Source organism: Xenopus tropicalis, chromosome 4, assembly GCF_000004195.4.
Source record: "Xenopus tropicalis strain Nigerian chromosome 4, UCB_Xtro_10.0, whole genome shotgun sequence".
NCBI classification, from domain to species: Eukaryota; Metazoa; Chordata; class Amphibia; order Anura; family Pipidae; genus Xenopus; species Xenopus tropicalis.
The window spans coordinates 122,239,693-122,266,244 of record NC_030680.2 but is presented as its reverse complement, the minus strand read 5'-3'; the positions used below and the strand labels follow the sequence as shown (position 1 = coordinate 122,266,244).

Below are 26,552 nucleotides of genomic sequence, written 5' to 3'. Positions count from 1 at the left end.
CCGCCCCCTGCCACTCTACAAGCCAATGGGCAGCGTAGCCTGACCCGCCCCTAGACTCATTGCCCTATTGAGAAGGGAAAGGGGCAGGCCAGCCTATACCCGTCAGGGATTCGCGGCCGGAGTGTCAGCAGTGAGCGCCGATTGCGTGCCGGTTAAACTCTGGCTTTATTCTTATGGTTTCGGCCCCGGGCTGGTGACGAAGGGTGAATTGGGGAGCAGCCTAGGAGACAGCGAGTCAGCGCGATAACTGATGTGGCTGCGATACTCCCACACTGTGCGGCGGCACCTGATCCCCTAGCCGAGGCCGAGTGCATGTGAAGCCCCGCCCAGCTGCCCTCCTACACCTCAGCCCCGCCCTGCTGCCCTCCTACACCTCAGCCCCACAGGTAACTGCGCACACAGGCAAAGGGCACAGCTGGCTCATTTGGGTGAAGGGGGCGTGGTGTCTGAGAGAGGGCACATTTTGGCGGTATATGTGATTGTATTCACATTCATATAGGCCAGAAGAGGGCATGAGTGTAGCCATTTTGTACTTGGGCTCACTGATGCATTTGGCAGTTGTGAGGATATTGTGAGGTGTGAAGTTGTAGGGAGTGTTGCTTGGGTTGTGGTTTTGCTATGGGGAAACGTTCTGCCAATGACAGACTTATGAGTGACAGACCACTGCTCCCTGCCACATCTGCCCTGCACCCTAACTAATGGATTCACACACTCATGAGAGGATCCTGCCATAGAAAGCGTATGATGCATGGAACAACTCTAATCCCACATACAGTAAAGGGCAACGCTTCTCCAGACCAACCTCCTCCCAGAAGTTAGGGGACCCCATTTCAACATGATGTAATTGAATAGGGCATGTGCTAAACATATGTAGGGACCCATAGGGTTAAGCTCCCTATGGTGATATCCTCTATCTTTATCTTATCTGTACTGTAATAGGGCAGAGCCCTCTGCACTCAGATTATAGTTATTAGGCTACCCCCTATAGGTTTAGCCAGGTTGACCACTCCCCTTGGCAGACTATATAGTGTCTTGCACAAGGAAGTGTCTTCCTCTCTGGCTGCTGTTGTCTCAAGGCTTCACGTCACTGAGCCTGAGGCATTCGGCCCCAGTAAAGAGAACCTGCCATTTTGTAAGTCGGGGACAGGGCCCCGTGAATGAGATAAAGCCAGCACAGTCAGTTATATGTAATAGCACCCTCTAGGAGTGGTGAGCATAGTCTGCTTATTTAGTAAGGGCAGCACTAGCCCCATCAAAGGAGACTATAAGGGTTTAGTATAACCCAGGCTTTGTATGCCTTGCTGTAGGGACCACAGTTAAGACGTAGGATTCAGGCAGTACCTTACCCTGAACCATAGTTGGCTGGAGGGGATCCGTTCCAGTAAAGGGCATCCATTCCTGGGCTCACAACTAATACTCTGCATATCCTTCAAGTGGGCTATACTGTTTCCTAAAGTGTCACATCTGCTGTTATTCTCTGTGACCATTACATCTGCTGTGTCTGTGAGTATAATCCCTGCTGCACTATTAAGTTGTGCCTTGTCCAATAAACTTGTACTATAGTTCATGAGCAAGAACCTTTCTGGCGTCCATTATTCTATCTGCACCACACAAGCTCTATCTAGTTGTAGTTCAACTACACCCTCAGCTCCAATAACACCTCCCATATAGCGGAGGCTTACTCCTTTGTATTAAGTGTTGCATGTAACCCATGCTCTCCATTATACTACTAGCCTGGATTTGTCCTTAAATAGGCCAAATAGGTGTTACACATACTTTTTGCCTATTGTTATAATTAAGAAGATAATGAAACCAGTTGCACTTTGTCACTATCTGGTTCTGCTGAATGAGCGGAGAAGTATCTGGTTATACTAATTACCAGTCAGCTGAGGAGCCCTCTGAAAATGAGCTGCTCAAATGCTGTTTACGGAGGGGTGGGGTTTGTTTTAAGGCAGATCAGGACCTCTGAAGAAATTGCCTTGTTTATTAAGGGAAAACCCTGTAATCTAGTATGTTTCATAAAAAGGTTTAAACTTATCACTGAACAATTTTCAGAGAGGAGGTATTAAAAGATGAAGGTCAAAGATGAAAGCAAATGATGGCTTACAATTGTATTCTTTGTCTCCTGTGTCAAAGGGCTGTCCAGTATGGATCTCTTTGGACGAATCTTCAACACTGTGAGTGCAGTTACCAACCTTTTCTCAAACCCATACAAAGTGCGTGAAGTACCACTGTCAGAATATGGGAACTGCTCCTGTATTCAAGAAGATGGGAGAGTGCTCTTGTACAGAAATCGAACTGCAAAATCCTTGGACTGTGTGCTTGTGAACCCAATTTCTCCACAAAATGCCTACCGGTATGTTTCCCTCTCTCAGCAGGCTTACAGAAAGTGTCATTTTTGCAGCAGTACCTTAGAGGTCCTTGTATCCAAGAGATTACTGTTCCTAGATATACTGGTGACAGTCACAGGGTTATAATGAACCAACAAGATATTTACTGTGTACACACAAGTTTCAATCTGAATACTAATTTGAGCATGATTTTGCACTTGTACTTACATTTGTATATGTGCTCTATTATATACATTACACTAACATACAAAATTAAATTAGTATAGAGGCAATAGGGTTTATTTACAAAAAGGGCCAATACTTAGTTGAAAAAAAAAAAGTTTGTATGTTCCCTCCATGTCAACATGTGTTTCTTCCCACACTCCAAATACATACAGGCAGGTTAACTGGTTACTGATAATATTGAGCCCAGCAAATATTCTCCATAGGGACTGATGCAAATGATGTATAATGCCATAGAATATGTTGGTACACATTGTTTTGACTAGCTTGCAACTAACTTTCTAATGCACTTTAGTCTTTTCCAGTTGGATTCTGAGCATGAGGCTCTTCTCCGGTTTCAAGAATATGCAGTGAAGCTGCGCCCATTCTATGAGAGTTCCAGAAAGGGACTTCGTTTGGAAACTATCCAGCAGCTAACAGACTGCATACGGAGCCACCCAAATTGGTCATTAGCACATGTGGCAGTGGATATTGGTTTGCGGGAGAGTTTTAAGCACAATGGAATTCTGAGGTTAGTATATGATTACTTTGTGCAGTACTGTGTTTGTAGGCTCATAGGTTATGGCAACGCTTCCTACCTTCCTAGACATCATATGCATGCTGGGTGGAAGTCACACTTTACAGTGTGGGAATGACACACTCATAATTTACTGTATATTTGAATTGTATTACATTTTTTTATATTGCATTTTATTTGTATAATTATTATAATTTTGTATAGTGGAACATTATTTAAGTAATATAAATATATATTATAATATAGAAAGTCTTATTTACAAGTGCATGTGCTGGAGCAAGAAATTGCACCCCTTTGAGCCTGTACCATTTGCAGGTTGAAGCTGCAATAAGTGCCTTTTGATGATCTAAAATACAGTGAGAGCCTTGTACCTGTAAAGGGGTACTGTACCCAAAAGAGAGGTTTTATAGTGAAAGAAAATTTAAGTCTACATTATAAATAATGCCTAGTATTTAAAATGCACAATATCAGCATTATGTATTGAAGCAGTAAATACCCATAATGTTTCTACACATCCCTGTATAATTCATATAATGAAACCTACATTTTTCATACCCAAATTTTGTTTTCTCACATTTTACACTGTTTCAGTGATCCCACAAACATATAATGGATAATACATTCTCCTAATTTTACATTTTCCCAGTTTTTTCTTTGATTCCCTAAAAAACATAAATTGGGGCTTCTGCTGTAGTTATTTGTCAGTTATAGCATTCTGTATAATACTAGATTCTACAAAGCATATTCCATGAACGTTTCAGTGTAGAGGAGCTTGGGTATTTAAACATTTATAGATTTATGTACATTTTAACCTTTTTATTTTTTTTAAACCAAGGAGTTTAAACAGTACAGACTGTGATGGAGGGAGCACTCCTTTGCATTTGGCCTGCAAAAAGGGGGACATTGAGTGTCTTCAGGAGCTGGTAGAGGAGTGCCAAGCTCGGCAGGATATTGCTGACCAAAATGGAGAGACTGTTTACCATCACGCAGCACAACAAAACAATCCTAGAGTCATAGAGGTGAGAGGTGTGTGCTAGTGATGCGAGGGTTGAGAATTGACAGACCGATGCCATCCATAAACCTCTTCCTCACAACTTGCTTCCAACCCTGCCTGACATGTCTCCTGCCTTTATATACCTTCACCTGTCTGATGATCACTGGAAGGGTGGGATATACCTGGTAATGTCACTGAAGGGGGTGGTTGAAGTTTGTGATCTGCCCTCAGGTAAACCTGTGGCTCCCATAGATCCATTTCGCACACCACTATTCTACTCCTTCTCTGTTATTGCTTTTAATTCCTGTTTATGTAGTTTGTGCCTCTCTGTCGTTCTTGCTGTGTAATTCCTGTATTGCATAGCCTGGTGTACTTTCTACCTTACTGACAAGCACCTCTTAGTAATTTGTGCTTTTTGCTATGTGACTAGTTTTGTAGCCGATCGCCACTGTCAATCTAAGAGTCCTGCCCAGTTTCCCTAACTTGGAAAACCAGGCAGGGACTTTTGACCTGGACAGCCCTCCCGAAAACCGGGATGTCGGGGTCAAAACCAGGCTGGTGACAAGCCTATCAGAGCAAGAAGAGCTCAGCAAAGAAAAGGGGGTGGAGCTAGACTAGAAAGTTGCTCAGAGAGCTGAAGTGAATCTGCATGAAATTGAGTGCAGGGAGAAATGTATGTTATTGGGGCTTTTATGATAAAAGGCTTATACTTGAAGGGGTCCTTCATAATTAAATAAATAAAATGTAAATCTAAGCAACCTTCTAATATACATTAACATTACACACATTTTCAGTGCTTACAAAGTCATTTCAAAATTTAATTGCAACTGAAGTGGTATTAGTTTATCCATTTCTGTTCTCTGGTTCTCACTCTTTAAAATAACTTTTAGTATGATGTAGAGACTGCTATTCTGAGACAATTTGTAATTGCCCTTCATTTGGAATTTTAGCAGCAGGTTGATAGGGTTCAAATTACCCTAGCAACCAGGCAGTTGTTTGAATGAGAGACTAAAACAACAACAATAAAATTGTAGCCTCACAGAACAATAGTTTTATGGCTGCTGGGGTCAGTGACCCCCATTTGAAAGCTAGAAAGAGGCAGCAGAGGAAAGCAAATAATTCAAAAACCATAAAAAATGAAGACCAGTAGCGAAGGCTTGATTATTCTATAATAACATACTAAACATTAACCTAAAGATGAACCACCCCTTTGTGTAACAAGCATTTGGTTTCCTCCAGGTCTTTGAATCCACTTTATTAGCTGGCTTGCGGCATTGTTTTAGGAGTCAGAGGCATGAAGAATGTAGGCCAACAGATACTGCTTTAAATATTAGTTGCATTTATAAATAACTTAAACTTGAAATGTGCAATGAATGTATATTGAAAGAATTACATTTTATTTTTGTCTATACAAAACAATATTTTGAAGGAGGACTGCAACATACCATGTATGGACATTTTAACAAAAGTACTTTCAATCCTGTCAGATCCTGTGCTCTGTGCCATCTGTGGGTATAAACCACCAAAGCAACAACAATGAGGCCCCTTTGCATGTGGCCTGTCGTATGGGGAAGACTGAGTCGGTGCTGGCTTTGCTTCGTTGTCAGGCTCGCTGTGACATCATTGGGAAGGATGGATACCCTATCCACACCGCAATGAAGTACTCACAAAATGGGTAAATGTGAAAAGCCAAACCTGGGCCGTATACTTCTTCTGCAGTTAAACAAGAAATTCATGTTCATTAAGCTTTATCCCTCTTTACGGTAAATTATATTACTGTGGAAGTGGAAGAATCACAACAAAACTTAAACCGTTGCACCACAGTATCGCTCTAATGCGGTCCTCGACCAGTTGGATTTTCAAACCTGCCCTATAGATATCTGGTTGATTTTCCCCATACATAGGCCAATCAGGTGTTGACTGGATCTGGAGGGGCCAAGTTGACACGTTTGTCAGCTTGTTTCTGATGTTCTTCTGGTTAGGAAAAACTTTAGAAACCTCAGATAAACTTTTCTCAAGTCTGATCAGAAGAATATCAGCCCAGCCCTCTTTTTTTTTTTTTTTTTTTTTTTCTTCTGACAACTTCCTCGACTACTTCATGGTAGAAACTGTTCAGCAGGTGGGGCTGGAGCTTAGACTCGTCAGTTTTACATTTACTTATTTTAAAGGTTTACTTATACTTTAATCAGCATGTAACTACCAGAGGTACCAATGTTTACCAGCATAAACCATTTTTTTAGGGCAACTTGTAGGGATGTTGAAAAAGCTTTACTGCTGATTTGGTGTTAAGGTGCCAAAACCTGTGTTGCTGTACAAGTAGCAGTTAGTGCCAAGCCTTTGCAGTAAGGTGAAATGTACTTTTCTTGAAGCAGTGTTTCAGGGGGAGCAGGTCTGGACTGAGATTTAAAATAGCAAATACACAGAGGCCCAAACAGCACCCCCACAGGCCCAATAAATATTGACTCTCTACAGCATCTTACAGCAGCCACTCTAGCATTTGCAGAATCCACAGATTGCCAGTCCGGCCTGAGTGGGAGAAGGTTGCTTAAAGGGAAGTATTCCAATTTGTATTTGTCTTAATTTCATTTTAATTCTGTTACTCATTTTTTTTATTGTTTGTTTCCTGTATGTCCTTTTATCTGATATTTATAATCAATATATGTATCTCTGTAAGCATCATTATTAAATACTATTTTACTGTCTCTCCCTTTCAGGTGTGCAGAAGCCATACTGGATGTGTCTGCTAATCAGTTACATGCAGAAGATCCTAGGTATCAAGCAACTCCAATACACTGGGCAAAAAACGCAGAGGTGAGAAGGATTTTCTAAATGTGTTATTTTACCGCTACTGAGTAGATTATATGTCACAAATCTAATTTAACTTTTGCAGATGGCGCGGCTTCTAATTCAACGTGGCTGCAAAGTAAATACTCGCAGTAAAACTTCAGACACGCCACTTCATATCATGGTAAAGAGAGACCGGTTTGAAGCTGCTATGGTGCTTCTGACCAACGGTGCAGATCCTAATGCCAAAGGGGAGCATGGGAACACTCCCTTGCACCTTGCTATGAAGGTATGGCTACCTCTATATTCTGTAACTGTACAAACAGTTAACAGAAGAGCTAAGAAAACCTTTCTATTTGATCTATTAAAGGAATAGTGTCCCTTTTAATTAACTAGTATGAAAAATGCTCTTATCTTTTTAGTTGGTCTTCTATTTTTATTCTGTATCATTGAATCATTTGCCTTATTTTTCAGCTTCTTTCCAGCCTTAAGGGGGTTACCCAGCAAAACTGTTTTCTTTGTGAAGCTGCATTTTTTTTTTTTTACTTTGTATTACTTAGAATGATAAGCTTCACTGGGAAGCTTTCTGGAAGAGGCTTGAACTTACTTCGCATGCTGTGTATAATGTCTTGGCTTGGATGTTGTAGATGGGTGACTATTTAGCTAAGACTACTTTGTATATAGTTACATTTTAGCATTCAATTATGTAGTGTTTTTATGTCACTTTATGTTTACTATTGATTTATAAAAAAATGTCTAAAAACCTTAATTTCCATTGTTATATCTTATTAATTTTTAAATGTTTAAGGGATTAATTGTTGCATATGCATTTGTTCACGATATTACAATATAATTTTGCCTTTGCTGGTTTTAAATAGCTATTTGTGTTTAATTGAAATCTGTGCCTATGACTACGTATCCTTAGATATAAAACGTGTCAGGACAGGTTTTAGACTTTTAGAATAAAAGTCAAGTTTTTTTTCTGATAAAGCTTACTTAGTTTTTACCTTTCCTTCTCCTTTAAAGATATTGGGTATTATACTTAACATCATTCTTTTTATTTCCTACAGAAGGACCATCTGGAGCTCATTAAAGCCCTCATGGTTTTCGGGGCAGATGTGGAACAGCACAATGATTTTGGGGAAACACCAGGGCTCATTGCAGCCAGATCAAGCAAAGGTTGTGAACCCTAAAACTTGCAGTGCGAGTGAGCTTTCTGCCCAGAGCCTTTTCAAGTTCCATATTATGGTGCATGCATGGAAAGCAATACTCAGTGAGCTTACTTCTGATGCACATCATGCTAACACACTCATGCTTATATTTTTTTTTGTACATCGGCATGAATATGATTTTAATAATGCAAATTAATTGCCCACACATCATATAGTTAATCACAATTTTATAACCTGCTCTCTACACTATTGCTCCTTCACTCAGCTATTCATTTATCTCAGCCCTGATTTCTTACCCACACATAGTTCATAGTAACATTCTGTACTGATCTCTAATACATTTCACATATTTTCACATATGGTAGCCTGTTCTTGTGAAGTCATTAGCTGCGTTCAGGTGTGACGTGTTTCTTCCCATTACTCCATTTCAAAGGGAACAACCGAAAAGTGCTACTCAGCATGCTTTGTAACGTAGGAGCAGAGCGCTGTTTACCCCCTGACACCCAGCTTCTGCCAACCGCTACCTCCCCCTCCAGCGTGCCCCCTTCGGACAGATCTAGTGGCATAGGTAAAGCAGTTCTGTCTCTCCCTCTTGTGGATCTCCATTTCTCCATGATACCAACGGGGGCTCAGAGTGACACTTTCTTTCCTTGCCTGCAACACTGACTACATTATATGGAAATATGTAAGATATTACCAAATTAATAGTTATGCACAGTTATTTGGCCCCCCCAAGGACACATTACTTTATAAGTGGATGCCTTTCTGCCTATTGATAATTTCAATAAGTTGATACCATTATTATACCCTTACTTACCATTACCTTTTAGTTTTCCAAAACGATTGTCTGTTTCGTGCATTCTACTTTGGATGACTTTTTAATGTTTTCTTTACAAACTCAGTATTAATCAATATCTAAGTAAAAGGTTCAACCTGTTGGACACATTTTGGATCTACATTGGAAAAGAGAACATTCTACAATATAAAGCATCCTATTTTTTTATTGTAATACATAAATATTGTGATCATCCCTGAGCTCCCTTTGGTGATAAAGCTTTTCCAGTTCTTTCTCTGTGTGCTCTCCACACTTCTGTTAATACTCCTACTGCTTTTTCAAGGTATTTCCTCAATTTTTCTTAGTTTGTGGTTTGGACAAAGCTTGCAGTTTTAAGTGAGTGAATGTATAACGTGTGTACAGTGGTGAATATGCGTGTACTGTTGGTAATATGTGCTTATCCCCTAAATCTCCCTCTAACGAACCATCAAGCTGGGATTTCGGGGAAGAAGAGCAAATGGCCATTCTCCAGCATTCTCACCCTAATAGGCCTTCACGCTGAGCCCCACTGCTCCAAGTCCCCCACCACCCAGGGGTGGCAGCTCCACAGCTTGGAAACCAGTGCATTCTTGGGGATACTGTGTTCTTTATTCTCAATAGTTGGCCCTTGCATTGTTCTGCCTTTGCGGTAGAATGTATAGCCAGGAATTTATGTTTATGCATGTGTGGTGGTTGGTTCCCTAGTTGAAAATTTGGTGAGTATGTGAGTGCACTTACTGTTTCTGTGCAGTTCCTAGCTGCTCCTTTTACTGTGTTGGAAGAATATACCTTCATTCCTCTGGTTATCTATATGTATCATTATTTGATAATGCCATTTCTTTTTACACTGCTAGAAAATCATTTTATATCCTTTATTCCAGGTTTCCATGACCTTGTCTATGTTTCCACTGCCTTGAGTGGCATGCTGGTACCACAAGATACCGTGGACTTCAGAGAAGATGGCTTGCGAGTGTGAGTGCTGTTTATAGTATAAATCTCCTGTGTGTAACTGAAGAACTAGATACTTACACATCTTCTGACTGCCAGCAGGAAATAATGCTGTCCATATTGGTGCATTGGTTAATCCTGGTTCTCTTGTTCTATAGGAAAGACCGTCTCTTGTGTTTGGATGGAGGAGGGATTCGAGGGCTAGTTTTGATTCAGCTACTGATTGCTATAGAGAAAGCTGCAGGGCGTCCCATCAGGGAGTTGTTTGACTGGGTTTCTGGAACCAGCACTGGTGGTATACTTGCACTGGCTATTGTGCATGGTAAGTACTGGAGAGGTCATTGCGTTGAGCTCCTATCTCAATTTTTATAATATGAAAAATATTTGTGACCTCCCACTGTAGGAAATAAAGATGCCAAAAAGATGAGGCTTGTTATTTATCGGTATTGAGGTTGCATGCCAAGCAGGTCCTTTGTACTGCAGAGTGCTTACAAAAGAATGTATGGTTTATATTGACCATGGGATAATTAGGCAAGGCAGCTAATCTTTTTTTAATCATTTTAAATAGATGTTGTCTAAACATACATCATGTTAAGTGCAGCTTATTCATTATTCTGATTTTAGCTGTATGACATGATCTCTAAAGAAAATATGATATAATTCAAAGAGCATAATTATTTGTACCTGGCTGCAGTCATGCGTGTATCTGCTCCATTGATTGAAGTGCTTTTTTATTTTGCTTAGGCAAGACACATACGATGCACTGCAAAGCTGACTCCAGCCACCAGAGCTTGGACATATTTTGTGGTTTCATTTGCTATAAATCAGGTGCACAGAAGATAATTTTGGGCAGACAGCATGGTTCACTGCAGCACAAAGTTTTCTTACCACCCTGGCTCCCCAGCTGCCTGCATCTGCTTCCAGAAATGGGGGGAGGAATTCTTGTGTGGGGGGGGAGGGGGACATGGGCCTTTTGGTCCAGCTGGTTCTGAAGCCCATGCAGTAAATTCATGAACAAGGTTCTATATTGCTAAGTTCATGTTTAGAGTTTGCTGCATACTGAGATTATCCTGAGCAATATGTATGACTGCACTCTAACGTGGACCAATTCTCTGCTTCAGGAATGCCCATGGAATATGTCCGGTGTTTGTACTTCCGTATGAAGAATGAGGTTTTCCATGGATCCCGTCCATATGAGTCTGGCCCTCTGGAAGAGTTTCTGAAGAGAGAGTTTGGGGAGAACACAAAAATGTCAGATGTCAGGAACCCCAAGTAAGTGACCTTTCTGGCAAGACTTTTCATATTAAATTTAGCGGGTTTTTTTTTATATTAAACGTTTATATTTGTGTAATTCCAGTGAGAAATGATTAAAGTAGGTAATGTTTTAACCTGTGTACAGGGGTATAACGACTCCAGCAAAATGAAAATGGGAATCCAATATTCAGTGCATCCCTGCCATAACTACCATGGTACCATGTCTGAAGCCTGTATCTGAGTTTGATACAGTGGCTTGCAAAAGTATTCGGCCCCCTTGAACTTTTCCACATTTTGTCACATTACAGCCACAAACATGAATCAATTTTATTGGAATTCCACGTGAAAGACCAATACAAAGTGGTGTACACGTGAGAAGGGGAACGAAAATCATACATGATTCCAAACATTTTTTACAAATAAATAACTGCAAAGTGGGGTGTGCGTAATTATTCAGCCCCCTTTGGTCTGAGTGCAGTCAGTTGCCCATAGACATTGCCTGATGAGGGCTAATGACTAAATAGAGTGCACCTGTGTGTAATCTAATGTCAGTACAAATACAGCTGCTCTGTGACGGCCTCAGAGGTTGTCTAAGAGAATATTGGGAGCAACAACACCATGAAGTCCAAAGAACACACCAGACAGGTCAGGGATAAAGTTATTGAGAAATTTAAAGCAGGCTTAGGCTACAAAAAGATTTCCAAAGCCTTGAACATCCCACGGAGCACTGTTCCACCGATCATTCAGAAATGGAAGGAGTATGGCACAACTGTAAACCTACCAAGACAAGGCCGTCCACCTAAACTCACAGGCCGAACAAGGAGAGCGCTGATCAGAAATGCAGCCAAGAGGCCCATGGTGACTCTGGACGAGCTGCAGAGATCTACAGCTCAGGTGGGGGAATCTGTCCATTGGACAACTATTAGTCGTGCACCGCACAAAGTTGGCCTTTATGGAAGAGTGGCAAGAAGAAAGCCATTGTTAACAGAAAACCATAGGAAGTCCCATTTGCAGTTTGCCACAAGCCATGTGGGGGACACAGCAAACATGTGGAAGAAGGTGCTCTGGTCAGATGAGACCAAAATGGAACTTTTTGGCCAAAATGCAAAACGCTATGTGTGGCGGAAAACTAACACTGCACATCACTCTGAACACACCATCCCCACTGTCAAATATGGTGGTGGCAGCATCATGCTCTGGGGGTGCTTCTCTTCAGCAGGGACTGGGAAGCTGCTCAGAGTTGATGGGAAGATGGATGGAGCCAAATACAGGGCAATCTTGGAAGAAAACCTCTTGGAGTCTGCAAAAGACTTGAGACTGGGGTGGAGATTCACCTTCCAGCAGGACAACGACCCTAAACATAAAGCCAGGGCAACAATGGAATGGTTTAAAACAAAATATATCCATGTGTTAGAATGGCCCAGTCACAGTCCAGATCTAAATCCAATCGAGAATCTGTGGCAAGATCTGAAAACTGCTGTTCCCAAACGCTGTCCATCTAATCTGACTGAGCTGGAGCTGTTTTGCAAAGAAGAACGGGCAAGGATTTCAGTCTCTAGATGTGCAAAGCTGGTAGAGACATACCCTAAAAGAATGGCAGCTGTAATTGCAGCAAAAGGTGGTTCTACAAAGTATTGACTCAGGGGGCTGAATAATTACGCACACCCCACTTTGCAGTTAATTATTTGTAAAAAATGTTTGGAATCATGTATGATTTTCGTTCCACTTCTCACATGTACACCACTTTGTATTGGTCTTTCACGTGGAATTCCAATAAAATTGATTCATGTTTGTGGCTGTAATGTGACAAAATGTGGAAAAGTTCAAGGGGGCCGAATACTTTTGCAAGCCACTGTATGTTTGGCCAAGTACCTTCATTGCCAAAATATAGGTAACAAAGAGTACCTAGAATAACGAATACAGGAGAAGCGCATTGCTTAGGGGTACATGGTAAATCTTAAATCTTATTAAACCACCAACAATTCTCTCTGTGTGTCAGAAAATCCATTTGCCATAAAAAAAGTTAAAAGGCCACTGTAAAAGCTACTTTTTATACCTGTTAAAAAATATCAGTCCTTCTGGCTCTCTGATCAGTTTTCTGAAGGGATGGGAGTGGCTTTGCCCTTACTTTTTTCCTATTTGACCAATTCATTGGTTGCTTCTGCATAAATTGAAAGGTCATTGGTTAATTTCCCACGGCACTCGGCATATCAGAAATTTAATAAACTATATTGTTAGATTTGCAGCACTCTGTCACAGGCACAGGAGGCAGACTGATAGGAGACACAGCCAATAGGAGTTAAGTCTGCTGCCAGTACTATATGTGACATCATATAAGGAAGTAAAAAAGCAACTGTAGCGTTTATAGGGTCACTGCCCCCCCAGCATAGGGTCTGTGCAGAAGTGAAGGATCAGCAGAGGGATGATTGAGGTGCATTCCCTTTTAGCTGCACATATTTTGTTAGCTATGTAAATGACAAAGATTGTTTTATTAATGTGAACTGTTTTGTGAATATTGTACAAAGGTGAATAACCCCTTTAAACAGTAGATCGAAAGATGCCAGTGACCCAGAGGCAAATCCAGTGGGGATGACAGTTGGGGGTTACATCTGATTGTTCAGTGATAGTATGCATAAGGCCAGAGATTTTCTAGCTAGCACAGGCTTGCAATTACTGTCCTTGAAAACTAAGCTACATATAGCATATGCCCAATTTGTACACATAACACAGAGAAAAATCGCCAGCGCTCGGTCTAACCCACACTTGTAGTTTTGACCAGCTGCTAGAAACATCCTTCTGCTAGCGATCGGTCTAACCCACATTCTGGAGCTGCTGTAAATGATAAAAAGCCATTATTTGTACACAAAGAGAAAGATTGGCAATCTTTCTCTTTCTTTTTATGCCCAATTTGTCTGGCATAAACCATGTTTTTGAATGACCGTGATGTGACCAGTCACAGTTGTGGGCATTTGGGAAATATTGCAACATTTAAAATACCACATTTGGCTTGTCCCTAAACACTGTATGTTCATGTGATCCGTTCCTGAGAACACACTTTTCTGACAGTCTACTGAAACTTCATTGATCAGTTTACATATATTGGGTCATAACTATACATAACTACAGTGGTGTGAAAAACTATTTGCCCCCTTCCTGATTTCTTATTCTTTTGCAAGTTTGTTACACTTAAATGTTTCTGCTCATCAAAAACCGTTAACTATTAGTCAAAGATAACATAATTGAACACAAAATGCAGTTTTTAAATGAAGGTTTACGTTATTAAGGGAGAAAAAAAACTCCAAATCTACATGGCCCTGTGTGAAAAAGTGATTGCCCCCCTTGTTAAAAAATAACTTAACTGTGGTTTATCAATTTCAATTTTCAATTTCAATATCAATTTCTGTAGTCACCCCCAGGCCTGATTACTGCCACACCTGTTTCAATCAAGAAATCACTTAAATAGGAGCTACCTGACACAGAGAAGTAGACCAAAAGCACCTCAAAAGCTAGACATCATGCCAAGATCCAAAGAAATTCAGGAACAAATGAGAACAAAAGTAATTGAGATCTATCAGTCTGGTAAAGGTTATAAAGCCATTTCTAAAGCTTTGGGACTCCAGCGAACCACAGTGAGAGCCATTATCCACAAATGGCAAAAACATGGAACAGTGGTGAACCTTCCCAGGAGTGGCCAGCCGACCAAAATTACCCCAAGAGCGCAGAGACAACTCATCCAAGAGGCCACAAAAGACCCCAGGACAACATCTAAAGAACTGCAGGCCTCACTTGCCTCAATTAAGGTCAGTGTTCACGACTCCACCATAAGAAAGAGACTGGGCAAAAACGGCCTGCATGGCAGATTTCCAAGGCGCAAACCACTTTTAAGCAAAAAGAACATTATGGCTCGTCTCAATTTTGCTAAAAAATATCTCAATGATTGCCAAGACTTTTGAGAAAATACCTTGTGGACCGACGAGACAAAAGTTGAACTTTTTGGAAGGTGCGTGTCCCGTTACATCTGGCGTAAAAGTAACACAGCATTTCAGAAAAAGAACATCATACCAACAGTAAAATATGGTGGTGGTAGTGTGATGGTCTGGGGTTGTTTTGCTGCTTCAGGACCTGGAAGGCTTGCTGTGATAGATGGAACCATGAATTCTACTGTCTACCAAAAAATCCTGAAGGAGAATGTCCGGCCATCTGTTCGTCAACTCAAGCTGAAGCGATCTTGGGTGCTGCAGCAGGACAATGACCCAAAACACACCAGCAAATCCACCTCTGAATGGCTGAAGAAAAACAAAATGAAGACTTTGGAGTGGCCTAGTCAAAGTCCTGACCTGAATCCTATTGAGATGTTGTGGCATGACCTTAAAAAGGCGGTTCATGCTAGAAAACCCTCAAATAAAGCTGAATTACAACAATTCTGCAAAGTTGAGTGGGCCAAAATTCCTCCAGAGCGCTGTAAAAGACTCGTTGCAAGTTATCGCAAACGCTTGATTGCAGTTATTGCTGCTAAGGGTGGCCCAACCAGTTATTATGTTCAGGGGGCAATTACTTTTTCACACAGGGCCATGTAGGTTTGGATTTTTTTTCTCCCTAAATAATAAAAACCCTCATTTAAAAAAACTGCATTTTTGTGTTTACTTGTGTTATCTTTGACTAATAGTTAAATGTGTTTGATGATCAGAAACATTTTGTGTGACAAACATGCAAAAGAATAAGAAATCAGGAAGGGGGCAAATAGTTTTTCACACCACTGTATATGCTCCATGAAAATTCAATACTGCTAAAATCCTTTTGTCCTTAATAGGGTAATTGTGACAGGGACACTGTCAGACAGGCATCCAGCTGAACTGCACCTCTTCAGAAATTATGATCCCCCTGAAACTGATCATGAGCCTCCTTACAAGAGTGTTGCTTCCTTCCGCCCTGTAACAGCGCCAGCAGGTAAAGATCTCGTCTTTCCAATATTCTAATGTGATAATGGGAACTGAAACAGAGAATAATGAGAGATATATCAATCTTTCTTTTATTTTGAAATGTTCTAAAATATTACATTTATATGCTTATTGTTGGGATCCAGGGATCATAGTGAATATTAGGGCTGTAACCCCATAGGTGATCTGAACAAGGATCACATTAGGTCCTATTTATTCACAGTGGGAAGTGCCAGTAGTAATCGAGTACAATTTACTGCCCCTCCAGCGGCACATTGCATAGCTCCCTAAACTACTGGCACTAGTCAAGTACAGCAACTAACAGAATATTTAAAGGATCCACACACACCATATTTCATGCAGATGGGGAGCTTACCCCTTTTATTGTGACACCAGGGGGCGCAACCCTCTTTAACATGATGAAGGGAGAGTTGCACTTCCCAAAACATTAATTTATAGCTGATCATAATTAAAGGGGAAAGCTCACCATCTGAATGAAATATGGTGTGTGTGTGTGGCTCTTTGAAGCACCAGTAGTGGAACAGCATTTACTATTATAAGGGCACGGGACACCTTATTGCCATCACTGGGAAGCAGCCAGTGGCAGTCCACGCCTAGTGTACCATAGCCCTTTTGCTGTGACAGAGATAAAGGATATCACTTTATTCTTGTAAAGATCCATCCAACAACGATGCACAAACCCACCGCATTCTTACAAGTTGTACAAGCCGCAAGCCTGGCTGCACTGTAGTTTATATGGTACCCTAATGAACTTTCTCTCAGCTTATACTTGGGCACATGCTAGGAATTAGCTGGTCCAAGTGTCATTTGATAAAGCCGGCATAGCACCTGAAGGATATTATACCGGGGCCATTAAAGGCTAAAAAGCGAAGGTGGCTTTACTCAACATCAGTTTCCTTTCCACCAACAGATGTGGAGGAAGAGGGAGGAGATTTTTTGGAAACATCCTGGGAAGGTATTAAACAAGAGGCTTATGCTGACTCCCCTCTCCTGTCCCTCCTCCTCATACCCTTCGTCTTGCAGTACTGGCACTGGGATGTTAGAGCACCAACTTAGTTTTAGACTTAGAAGGGTCCTGCACATCGCTTGCTAGTTTTAGGCTTTCTAATTATTTATGATGCTGGTAGGCATCTAGTGATCTAGTAGGCCATTAGCTGATATGTTTAAATATTCATCTGTGTATGTGTCAGTTATCTAGGTTGTGTTGTGTATTAGTGTTGCAAGATGTTTTATATTGTATCCCTTCCTTTGCCTATTTACTGCTTTTTAAGGCAGCAGAAAAACATCCAGTTGTGGCCATTTAGCCACAGTCAGGAGCTTTCCTGCCAACTAATAAACACAGGTAGAGACTTCGTCCTGTGTGCCATAGTCTTTACCCACACACAATAGTCTTTACCACACACACAACCTCGCTGGCAGATGGGATGCCATATTAGGATGTGTCCTTCACCAGGCCTGGACTGGGAGTCAAAACAGGCCCTGGCATTTCAAGTACACAGACCCAAACAGCCCCCCACCAGCCCAATAAATAGTGAGTGTCTATGGCATCTTACAGCAGCCCCTCTGGCATTTGCCTAAACCCACAGATTGCCAGTCCAGGCCTGGCCTTCACTGCTCAAACCGTATAGTTTGTCACTCATACATAAGAATTAATGATTATATTGACTATTTTTGAGAGTGAGTGCTATTATTTTTTGTGTATAATTTATTTTATTCCCACTTACCCCTCCATTTCAATGCCCGCAACAGAACAGTTAGTGTGGCGTGCGGCCCGCTCAAGTGGCGCTGCCCCTACTTACCTTCGACCAATGGGCCGTTTCCTGGATGGTGGACTTCTGTCTAATAATCCCACACTGGATGCAATGACGGAGATGCATCAATACAACAACTGCTTGAAAAAAAAGGTTAGGAAATATGTCTGCCCTCCACACAAATATAGAACTGGTGCTGAGATCTTTAGTCATCCATGATGCTGCTTACCTGTTCTGAATTTCTAACTAAATATGCTTATCACTACCTATAAAAAAAATATATGCTTAAAGTTTTGATGGGGAAGAGCAGGGGCTTCAGTTGCCACAGCAAACAACTATCTATCTGAAAAGGTAAGAAAAAGGCAGATGCATTTCTCCAAGGTTCATTGGGGAGGATGGGGGTGGGGGGACAAATCACACTGTCCTGGGTAACACAGATATTACTCAGAAATAGCTTCACTTGTGACACATAGTTTTACAAAAATCTCCATGAACCCAAAATTTAAATTACTAAACAGATATTGTTTAAGTGACCTAGGCCTCCCAAAACTAAAGAACACAGCTCTTACCCAGAGGGAGATCAGACACATAGAACTGTTCCATGCTTTGCCATGTTGGAAAGCCCCTGGCCTGTAATAGAACTATTGCCCTGTATTTGCTACTGTTTGCCTTTGGCTAAGCCTGGAAAATACCTTAAAGGAACAGTAACACCAAAAAATGAAAGTGTATAAAGGTAACTAAAATATAATGTGCTGCTGCCCTGCACTGGTAAAAGTTGTGTGTTTACTTCAGAAAGTCTACTATAATTTATATAAATAAGCTGCTGTGTAGTATGGGGGCAGCCATTCAAAGGAGAAAAGGCACAAGCACATAGCAGATAACAGATAAAACACTATTGTATCCTACAGAACTTGTCTGTTATCTGCTATGTAACCTGTGCCTTTTCTCCTTTTTCCAGCTTGAATGGCTGCCCCCGTGGCTACACAGCAGCTTATTATATAAACTATAGTAGTGTTACTGTATCAAACACACCAGTTTTAACAGTGCATTATATTTTTATTACGTTAAAGCTCTTTTATTTTTTGGTGTTACTGTTTGTCTGTTCCTTTAATATGTTGATGCATATCGCCTAATTTCTCTTTTCTCGGCAGATAAGCATTTTGGCTAGCTTATAGTGACCAGAATAAGTAAAGTTCTAAGGTTTAGCATTTTAAATGGTTTCATGTTCTAAACAGCAGAAGGTTTTCCCTAAACACAACTACTACAAATAACTCAAAACAAAGAGCACATTTCTCTATATTTTATATATAGGCACCTAAGGGCCCATGCTTAGGGCACCAGCGGGGGTGTCTCCTTACTTAATGTGTTGTGGGCTGGACATCTGACCCACAATTTAAGACTTTTTAGAGACTTCTTTGATTGCTTTTTTAATGGAATGTTTTACTATTGGTGTGTAACTATTGCCATGTGCTTGTTATATCCTTGTGTAAATCTAATCTAATTTCTATAAGATACTGCCTGAATTGAATTCAAATTTAACATGTTCATTTCCTCTGTGCTGAAATAATGCAATACTTTTTGCAGTTGTGTAATACAATGAGGATTTTCTCTATAACCCATAGGGAATGGCTGGGCAAGTAAAGAAACTTGGAATTGTGGTTTCGCTGGGTACTGGGAAACCCCCTCAAATCTCTGTGAGCTCTGTGGATGTTTTTAGACCCTCTAATCCATGGGAAATGATGAAAACCGTGGTTGGTGCAAGAGAACTTGGAAAAATGGTGGTGGACTGTGTATGTATTTTCTGTTTGCAAACTGTGGGTTTCTCTTCTGTTTTAGTTTGTTGGCAAGGAGACTAAGGCACAGGCCTTGAGTCCATAGACTTAAATCTATGGGTGACAGTGCATACATCAAATCTAAAAAATCCTTTTTTCACCCATTGGCAGTTTTCTTAGTTTTTTGGTCTTTGCTTTTTCCATATTGCCATAGAAATACCAGTTGAAGTCACATTATCATTTCAGAAAGAAATACTGTGTACCTTAGGGTGTAACCTGACAGCAGGAACAAAATGACCAAGGTAGGGAGAACGCAGAGGAGCCAAGGGTAGCTGATATAGGTGCAGCTAAGAAAAGCACAGATTAATCTTGGTGAGCCAAACACATTCCTGCATGTTTTATTAGCTGAGTGCAAGGAAAACCACGCAGTGAATTATAAGTGAAACTTCCTTCACAGGAGCTGAGTACCTCTCCTTGGTGTAGAGAAGATGGTCCCATGGCTTAAAAAACAACAGAGGCAGGACAGGGGCAAAAAGAGAAGGGAAGCTGATGAATAAGCAAAGACACAAGTAGAAAACCCACCTAGAGAATGCAGGTCCCACAGCCATCCTGCCAAGGGAACAGCATTATACTGCATAATTGTACTGCACTTGATATGAGAATTCTGCAGAGGCTTTGCCTAACATTGTCAGATACCACTACACATATTCTCCCATTATATCCTCCAGCTACATATATACTGGAGCTATTTATCTGGCCCCCAGAATATGGGGCATTTTGTCTTCTGCAGCAGACAAAATGCCCCACATGCCAATGTAGATATCCAATATCAATTAGACTGGATAGAACAAGACACACAGTAAGCATCCTGCAACCCAGGGCTATCTCAGGATATATATATCATTGACACTGATTGGTGTACTGTGTCTTTTGCCAATGAGAAATATGCATTTATAGAGTGTTGGCAGGCTGGTTCAAGCTTTTAAATCGGTAACAAATGTGGCATCCACCATGCCACATTAAGTCTCCAGGGCACGCTGCCAGACAAAAAGTTGCCTGAACATTTACAACATTGCTACAAACTGGAGAAGCTTTTTTATTTGTCATATTTTAGTCCATTCCCAATTTCTGGTCTTAAGGAAAGGGAATGACCACTATAACCTTGTAGGAAAAGTTAAGGGGAAGAGTTGCTGTATTTAAAGAGCTACGGTACCATAGATGTTCTTACATACATTTATACAGGTACAAAATGTTAGAAAATGTGGTAGCAGTTATAATTTTATGGCATGAAACTACAAAGATGCTACCCCATAACAGACTTGTGACATTGTGTGTCTGATATCTCCCCTAGTGCACAGACTCTGATGGTCCAGCAGTTTCCAGAGCCCGAGCTTGGTGTGAAATGATAGATGTTCCTTACTTCAGGTGAGATGGATCACTTGTATGCCGGTTCTGGTTCATTCCTCAGAAAACAGTATCTGAAAGTATTGCAGGCTTTTTTTCCATCTGCGTCTTTCTACTTCTCCTTCCGCAGACTGAGCCCTCAGCTCCAAACAGACGTCATGCTTGATGAGGTTAATGATGCAGTGCTGGTGAACATGCTCTGGGACACTCAGATCTACATCTACCAGCAAAGGGAGGTCCTGCAGCGCCTGGCAAAGATACTTCTGGAACCTTGAGCCCTCTGGGCATGAAGTAATGAAGGAAGAACCATGAACAGGCCCAATGACCAGTTTTTAGTAGCACACATCAGTTACTGCAAAGGGCCATTCTGATCAAACTGGAAGAATATTTTCTCTATACACCTTTAATACAGTTTCTTGGGATATTTATATTCTTCTAGAGAACCAGTTGAATTCTCATCTTTTAATGGAGGTGGCGCAGTGGTGATCATTGCAGTTCTGGGATCCTGGGTCTTGTGTTTCCTCTGAATCTTTTTTTTTTTTTGTTTCTTTAACATTTCAAACCATACAGGCAGGTTAATTGGTTCCTGATAAAATTGGTCAAGACTGTAAGTTTCCCTGGTGCAAGAACTGAGGTATACAGTATATTGATGCTGTTATAGAAAGGCTGATAATACACACCTTTAATCCTGTTACTCAAGAGCCACAAATATAGTTAATACAGGTATGGGATTTCTTACACAGAAACTTGATATCCAGAAAGCGCCAAATTACAAGATGGCTATCTCCCATAGAATCTAATAATAGGGGATTTAATGGTCCACCACCAGGCATGTAGCTACAGAGGCAACAGATCCAGCATTTGGGGCCCAGTGAGGCCCTAATTAATGAACAATTTTAATATATCTTGGTAGTATAGGTGAATTTACCAGTGTTTTGGGCCCTTTATGGTTTGACTTGGGCATGCAAGGCAAAACTACGGCAACAATTCCATGCAGAAGAAGATAACACAAAGCTACGTCAGCTTAGGAATTCCTCTTTGCTAAGAGCAAGAAGGGCACATCTCCAACATAATCTGCCACTGGTGCCAAGAGGTGCCATTATACAAATGCCTGATCACCTTTAGAGACCACCTAAGTTTTAACTTGGGATAAATTAAGGGGGGCCTTTACTAACGGGTTTTTTTTTTTCACAATATTTTGTTGCGCCAAAATATAATTTTGTTGCGGAATGTTGAGATTGTGCAGAAGTCAGTGGCAGGTGTCCTTTTTACAACTGGAAGATCTTTCTTTGTTTCGTGGTTTTAAAGGTTTTCTAGGGGTTTTCATTCTTGCATTTGTGTGACAATATGAAATTCACAGTTTTTCACATTTTATTTTACAGATTACAAGTATCAAGACGAAAAGATTGAATGTCTTTTACATCCCATGAGCTCAGTGTAAAATTGGTTTAGATGGACCTATTCATAAAAACCTTTCCACTGGTCTTTATTTTTCTTAAGTTTTATAAATGTCTGGCAGTTTCCAGATCATAGCTAAAAATGCTGATTATCAGTCTTATATAATGTATAATTTTTACTTGTTTCCTGTGGGTTGGTTGCTTGGGGAAATTAAGCCAAAATTTCAAGCCAGTGATTTTCAGAATATTGAAAAAAATATATAAAAAATAAAGACATAGGGATATTACTGCTTATACTGTACTGAAATCTACACAGTTGATTTGGGTTGAAAAAAGTCCATCTATATACTCACATACAGACCCATACTGACCTATCTATCCACTCACATACAGACCCATACTGACCTATCTATCCACTCACATACAGACCCATACAGACCTATCTATACACTCACATACAGATCCATACTGACCTATCTATCCACTCACATACAGACCCATACTGACCTATCTATCCACTCACATACAGACCCATACTGACCTATCTATACACTCACATACAGACCCATACTGACCTATCTATCCACTCACATACAGACCCATACTGACCTATCTATACACTCACATACAGACCCATACTGACCTATCTATCCACTCACATACAGACCCACACTGACCTATCTATCCACTCACATACAGACCCACACTGACCTATCTATCCACTCACATACAGACCCATACTGACCTATCTATCCACTCACATACAGACCCATACTGACCTATCTATCCACTCACATACAGACCCACACTGACCTATCTATCCACTCACATACAGACCCATACTGACCTATCTATCCACTCACATACAGACCCACACTGACCTATCTATCCACTCACATACAGACCCATACTGACCTATCTATCCACTCACATACAGACCCATACTGACCTATCTATCCACTCACATACAGACCCACACTGACCTATCTATACACTCACATACATAAACCATACAACATCAATACTAACTGTAGATGTTAGTATCACAATAGCCTTGGATATTATACTTGTTCAAGAACTCATCCAGGCCCCTCTTAAAGGCACTAACAGAATCTGCCATCCCAACATTACTAGGAAGGGCATTCCTCAACCTCACTGCCCTCACTGTGAAGAACTATTTTATGTTTATGGATGTTTTAAAATATACCACGCTTGGGTGCCACAGAAGTCATGGCGCAACGTGTCCTTAGTAAGTTTTCCTTAACATTTTAAAGACGTTTATCCCTGTGTTATTTACTGAATGTTAACATCAGGAAAGCTGTCTTTATTAAAAACATTTGCAGTACTTAATGTCATTAGAAGACATACTATTTAAGATATATATATCTCGTAATTTATAAAGAACGAATTTGATACTGACTTGCACTGTACTGACATTGTGATTTTGCACTGACTATAAATGAAGTGTATCTTGGGGTGGCTTACTTAATAAAGGAGTTATGGATTATAAAATTGTCTGGAGTACTTTGCGCAGTCATATTATACAACAGAAAGCAATTCCTAAATAGCTTCAAAGTGATTCAGAGATGCCCCAAAGAGGCCATGATGACCACTGTGCTGTGTGTTAGATACCATTATCCTTGTATTTCCTCACTTGCTGTAAAAGGCATCCAACCCTTGTTTTCATATGATTATGTGGGGCATGCCGGGCACCCCTGGGTGCCATGTGCAAGAAAAATCAGAACCAGGGGTAATAATTCTGGGTGGGGTCACAGCCCCACACAATTTTACGGTTCTAACACAAAGGCCTTTTCTCACCTTAAATGGCACAATCTAAAAAGCACTTGCTCATTATGTACATGCTGGTGGCTAAGGCACTAGAGTATATTGTATTTGTATAGATTTATACAGCAGGCTTACCCCTCTTAAAGGACATGTAAACCTTAAAAAATAAATGTAAATTTGCTCAGGGTGATTTCTAAGCACTTGTGGAATTTACATTATATTTTCCCGTTTCAAAGCTATTGGGCTTATTTATTAACTGCTAATGTAATAAATATTGTAACAATGGCTCCACCTCCTGGTCAGTTCCTCTGAGTGTACCATTGGAGACATACACATTCAGAAAGAGAATAGAAAAATGTTATTACTGTTGCTCTGGAAAGAGAGTGAAAAGGGAACCTGAGGTTTTTGAGCAGAGCAACATCGGCACAGTTTTAGGTTTTCCTTCTGAACATCTCTCTCTCTCCAACTGCACAGTCAGAGGAACTGACCAGCAGGTGGCACTGTTGTTACAATATTCATTATATTAGCAGTTAATAAAGACCCTAACGGCTTTAAAACATAATACAAATCAAGTAAATTGCAAAATTAGAGAAAAGCACCCTGAGAAATTTTACATTGATTTATTTTTTTAAAGGTTTACATGTCATTAAATGAACCAATGCAGTCCTACTCTGATAGGATTAGAAAATGAACCCAGCCAACGCCTAGCCAGGTATCCATTTGCCCCAGTACTCATACCAATAATCTGGCAAGTCAGCAGTTAATATCTTCTTTTGCTAAATTGTATTTCCATGCTATGAGGCAACACAAGCAATCGTTTCCCAAGGGGAGACACATTTTCTACAGGTGCTGTATATAAGCTGGAGGTTCCATTTTCAGTTTGTGGTAGAAAATACAATTGCGCTTACTGGAATTCCCTGATGTTCTGGATTCCACCTCAAGTAGGTAAGGTACTGTAAGTGTGTGTGTTGTACGGCAAAGAGAGTGAGAATTTCAACAGTAAGTACATTTCATTCATCTCTACTGTTTCAGAAAATCAGGACATTGTGCGTTGTTAAGACTAAGGGGCTGATTTACTAATCCACGAATCTGAATCCGAATGGGAAAAATTCGGATTGGAAAACGAACATTTAGCGCCTTTTTCGTATTTTTTTGCGACTTTTTCGTAGCCATTACGACTTGCGCGAATTGTCGCGACTTTTTCATAGCCATTACAAATTTCGTGAATTGTCGCGACTTTTTCATAGCCATTATGACTTTCGTGAATTGTCGCGACTTTTTCATAGCCATTATGATTTTTTTGAATTGTCGTGACTTTTTCATAGCCATTACGACTTTCGCAAATTGTCGCGAATTTTTCATATTGAGCGCTCGAAAAAGTCACAAAATACCGATCATATCATTTGCCACTCTACATAAGGCCGTCTCAGTGGAGTGCGCAGGCCAAAAACCAGACTGCATAGGGTCCAGCAGATTATGGGTGCAGAGGAAGTTCCAGGAGTTTAGAAGCTAGGGGCAGGAGAGAGACGGGACGGTAGTTAGAAAGGCAGGATGGGTCCAGTGTAGCCTTTTTAAGAATGGGTTTGACACATGCTTGTTTGAATAGAGAGGGAAAAGTACCAGAAGCCAGAGAGGAATTGAATATGTGGGTAAGAGCTGGAGTAAGGGCAGGGGCACACTGTTTTAGTAGCGATGAGGGCATAGGAGCCAGTGAGCAGGTAAAGGAAGTGGAGGAAATCCGCTTTTGCAAGAGATTTCCTCCAAAAGAGCTCAGCAGATCATGCACAGGAGCACAGAAATCGCGTCTGAGGGTTAAGCCAGGGACGGGGATTGTGGGCACGACTGCGTTGCGGCTGCAGGGGGGCATGGGTATTTATTACGGATGATAAAATAGAGTTGTAGGTATTTACCAGTAACTCAGGATCAGAGGAAGCACAGAAGGAGGAGAGGTTAGAGCTAAGGGAGTTAGAGAGAGCAGTTATATCAACCATTCGAGTGTTGCGAATCAGGGTTTTAGGCTGAGTGTTAGTAGAAGGAGACGCGTGCGAGATAGAAAAAGAGATAAGATGATCTGAAAGAGGAAAAGGCTCGCTGTTAAATGTAGATAGATCTAGATTTTTGGAAAAGACCAGATCTAGGAAATGACCATCCTTATGGGTAGCTGTATTAGTCCACTGCCGGAGATCAAAGGAGGAGGTTAGATGGAGAAATCGAGAGGGGTCATCTATGTGGCAATTGAAATCGCCAAAAATAATTGCAGGGGTGTCAGAGCATAGAAAAAAAGAGAGCCAGGATTCAAAGTCAGAGAGAAATGTAGCCAAGGATTTTTCAAAGTCAGAGAGAAATGTAGCCAAGGATTTTGAAGGATTTTTCAAAGTCAGAGAGAAAGATAGCCAAGGATTTTGAAGAAGGAGGTCTGTAAGCAACTG

The 26,552-nt window shown here is 40.8% G+C and overlaps 1 protein-coding gene across 3 annotated transcripts; it reads left to right on the top strand.

The window, feature by feature from the left end:
* The first annotated feature begins 303 nt into the window (after positions 1-303).
* Positions 304-21,384, top strand: pla2g6 (phospholipase A2 group VI). 3 transcript variants are annotated; one of them, XM_012961486.2, is made up of 17 exons: positions 304-386; positions 2,137-2,356; positions 2,869-3,084; positions 3,926-4,109; positions 5,572-5,759; positions 6,799-6,895; positions 6,975-7,157; positions 7,939-8,047; positions 8,474-8,608; positions 9,736-9,826; positions 9,961-10,124; positions 10,924-11,074; positions 15,867-16,003; positions 17,764-17,918; positions 19,388-19,555; positions 20,889-20,962; positions 21,072-21,384. In XM_012961486.2, the coding sequence occupies exons 2-17, from the start codon at positions 2,148-2,150 to the stop codon at positions 21,214-21,216; spliced, it is 2,406 nt and encodes an 801-aa protein (XP_012816940.2). In that variant the 5' UTR covers positions 304-386; positions 2,137-2,147; the 3' UTR covers positions 21,217-21,384. The 3 variants fall into 3 exon arrangements, with proteins under 3 accessions (XP_012816940.2, XP_031756948.1, XP_031756947.1); XM_031901087.1 differs by lacking the exon at positions 304-386 and adding an exon at positions 1,470-1,503; XM_031901088.1 differs by lacking the exon at positions 8,474-8,608.
* The last annotated feature ends 5,168 nt before the right edge of the window (positions 21,385-26,552 follow it).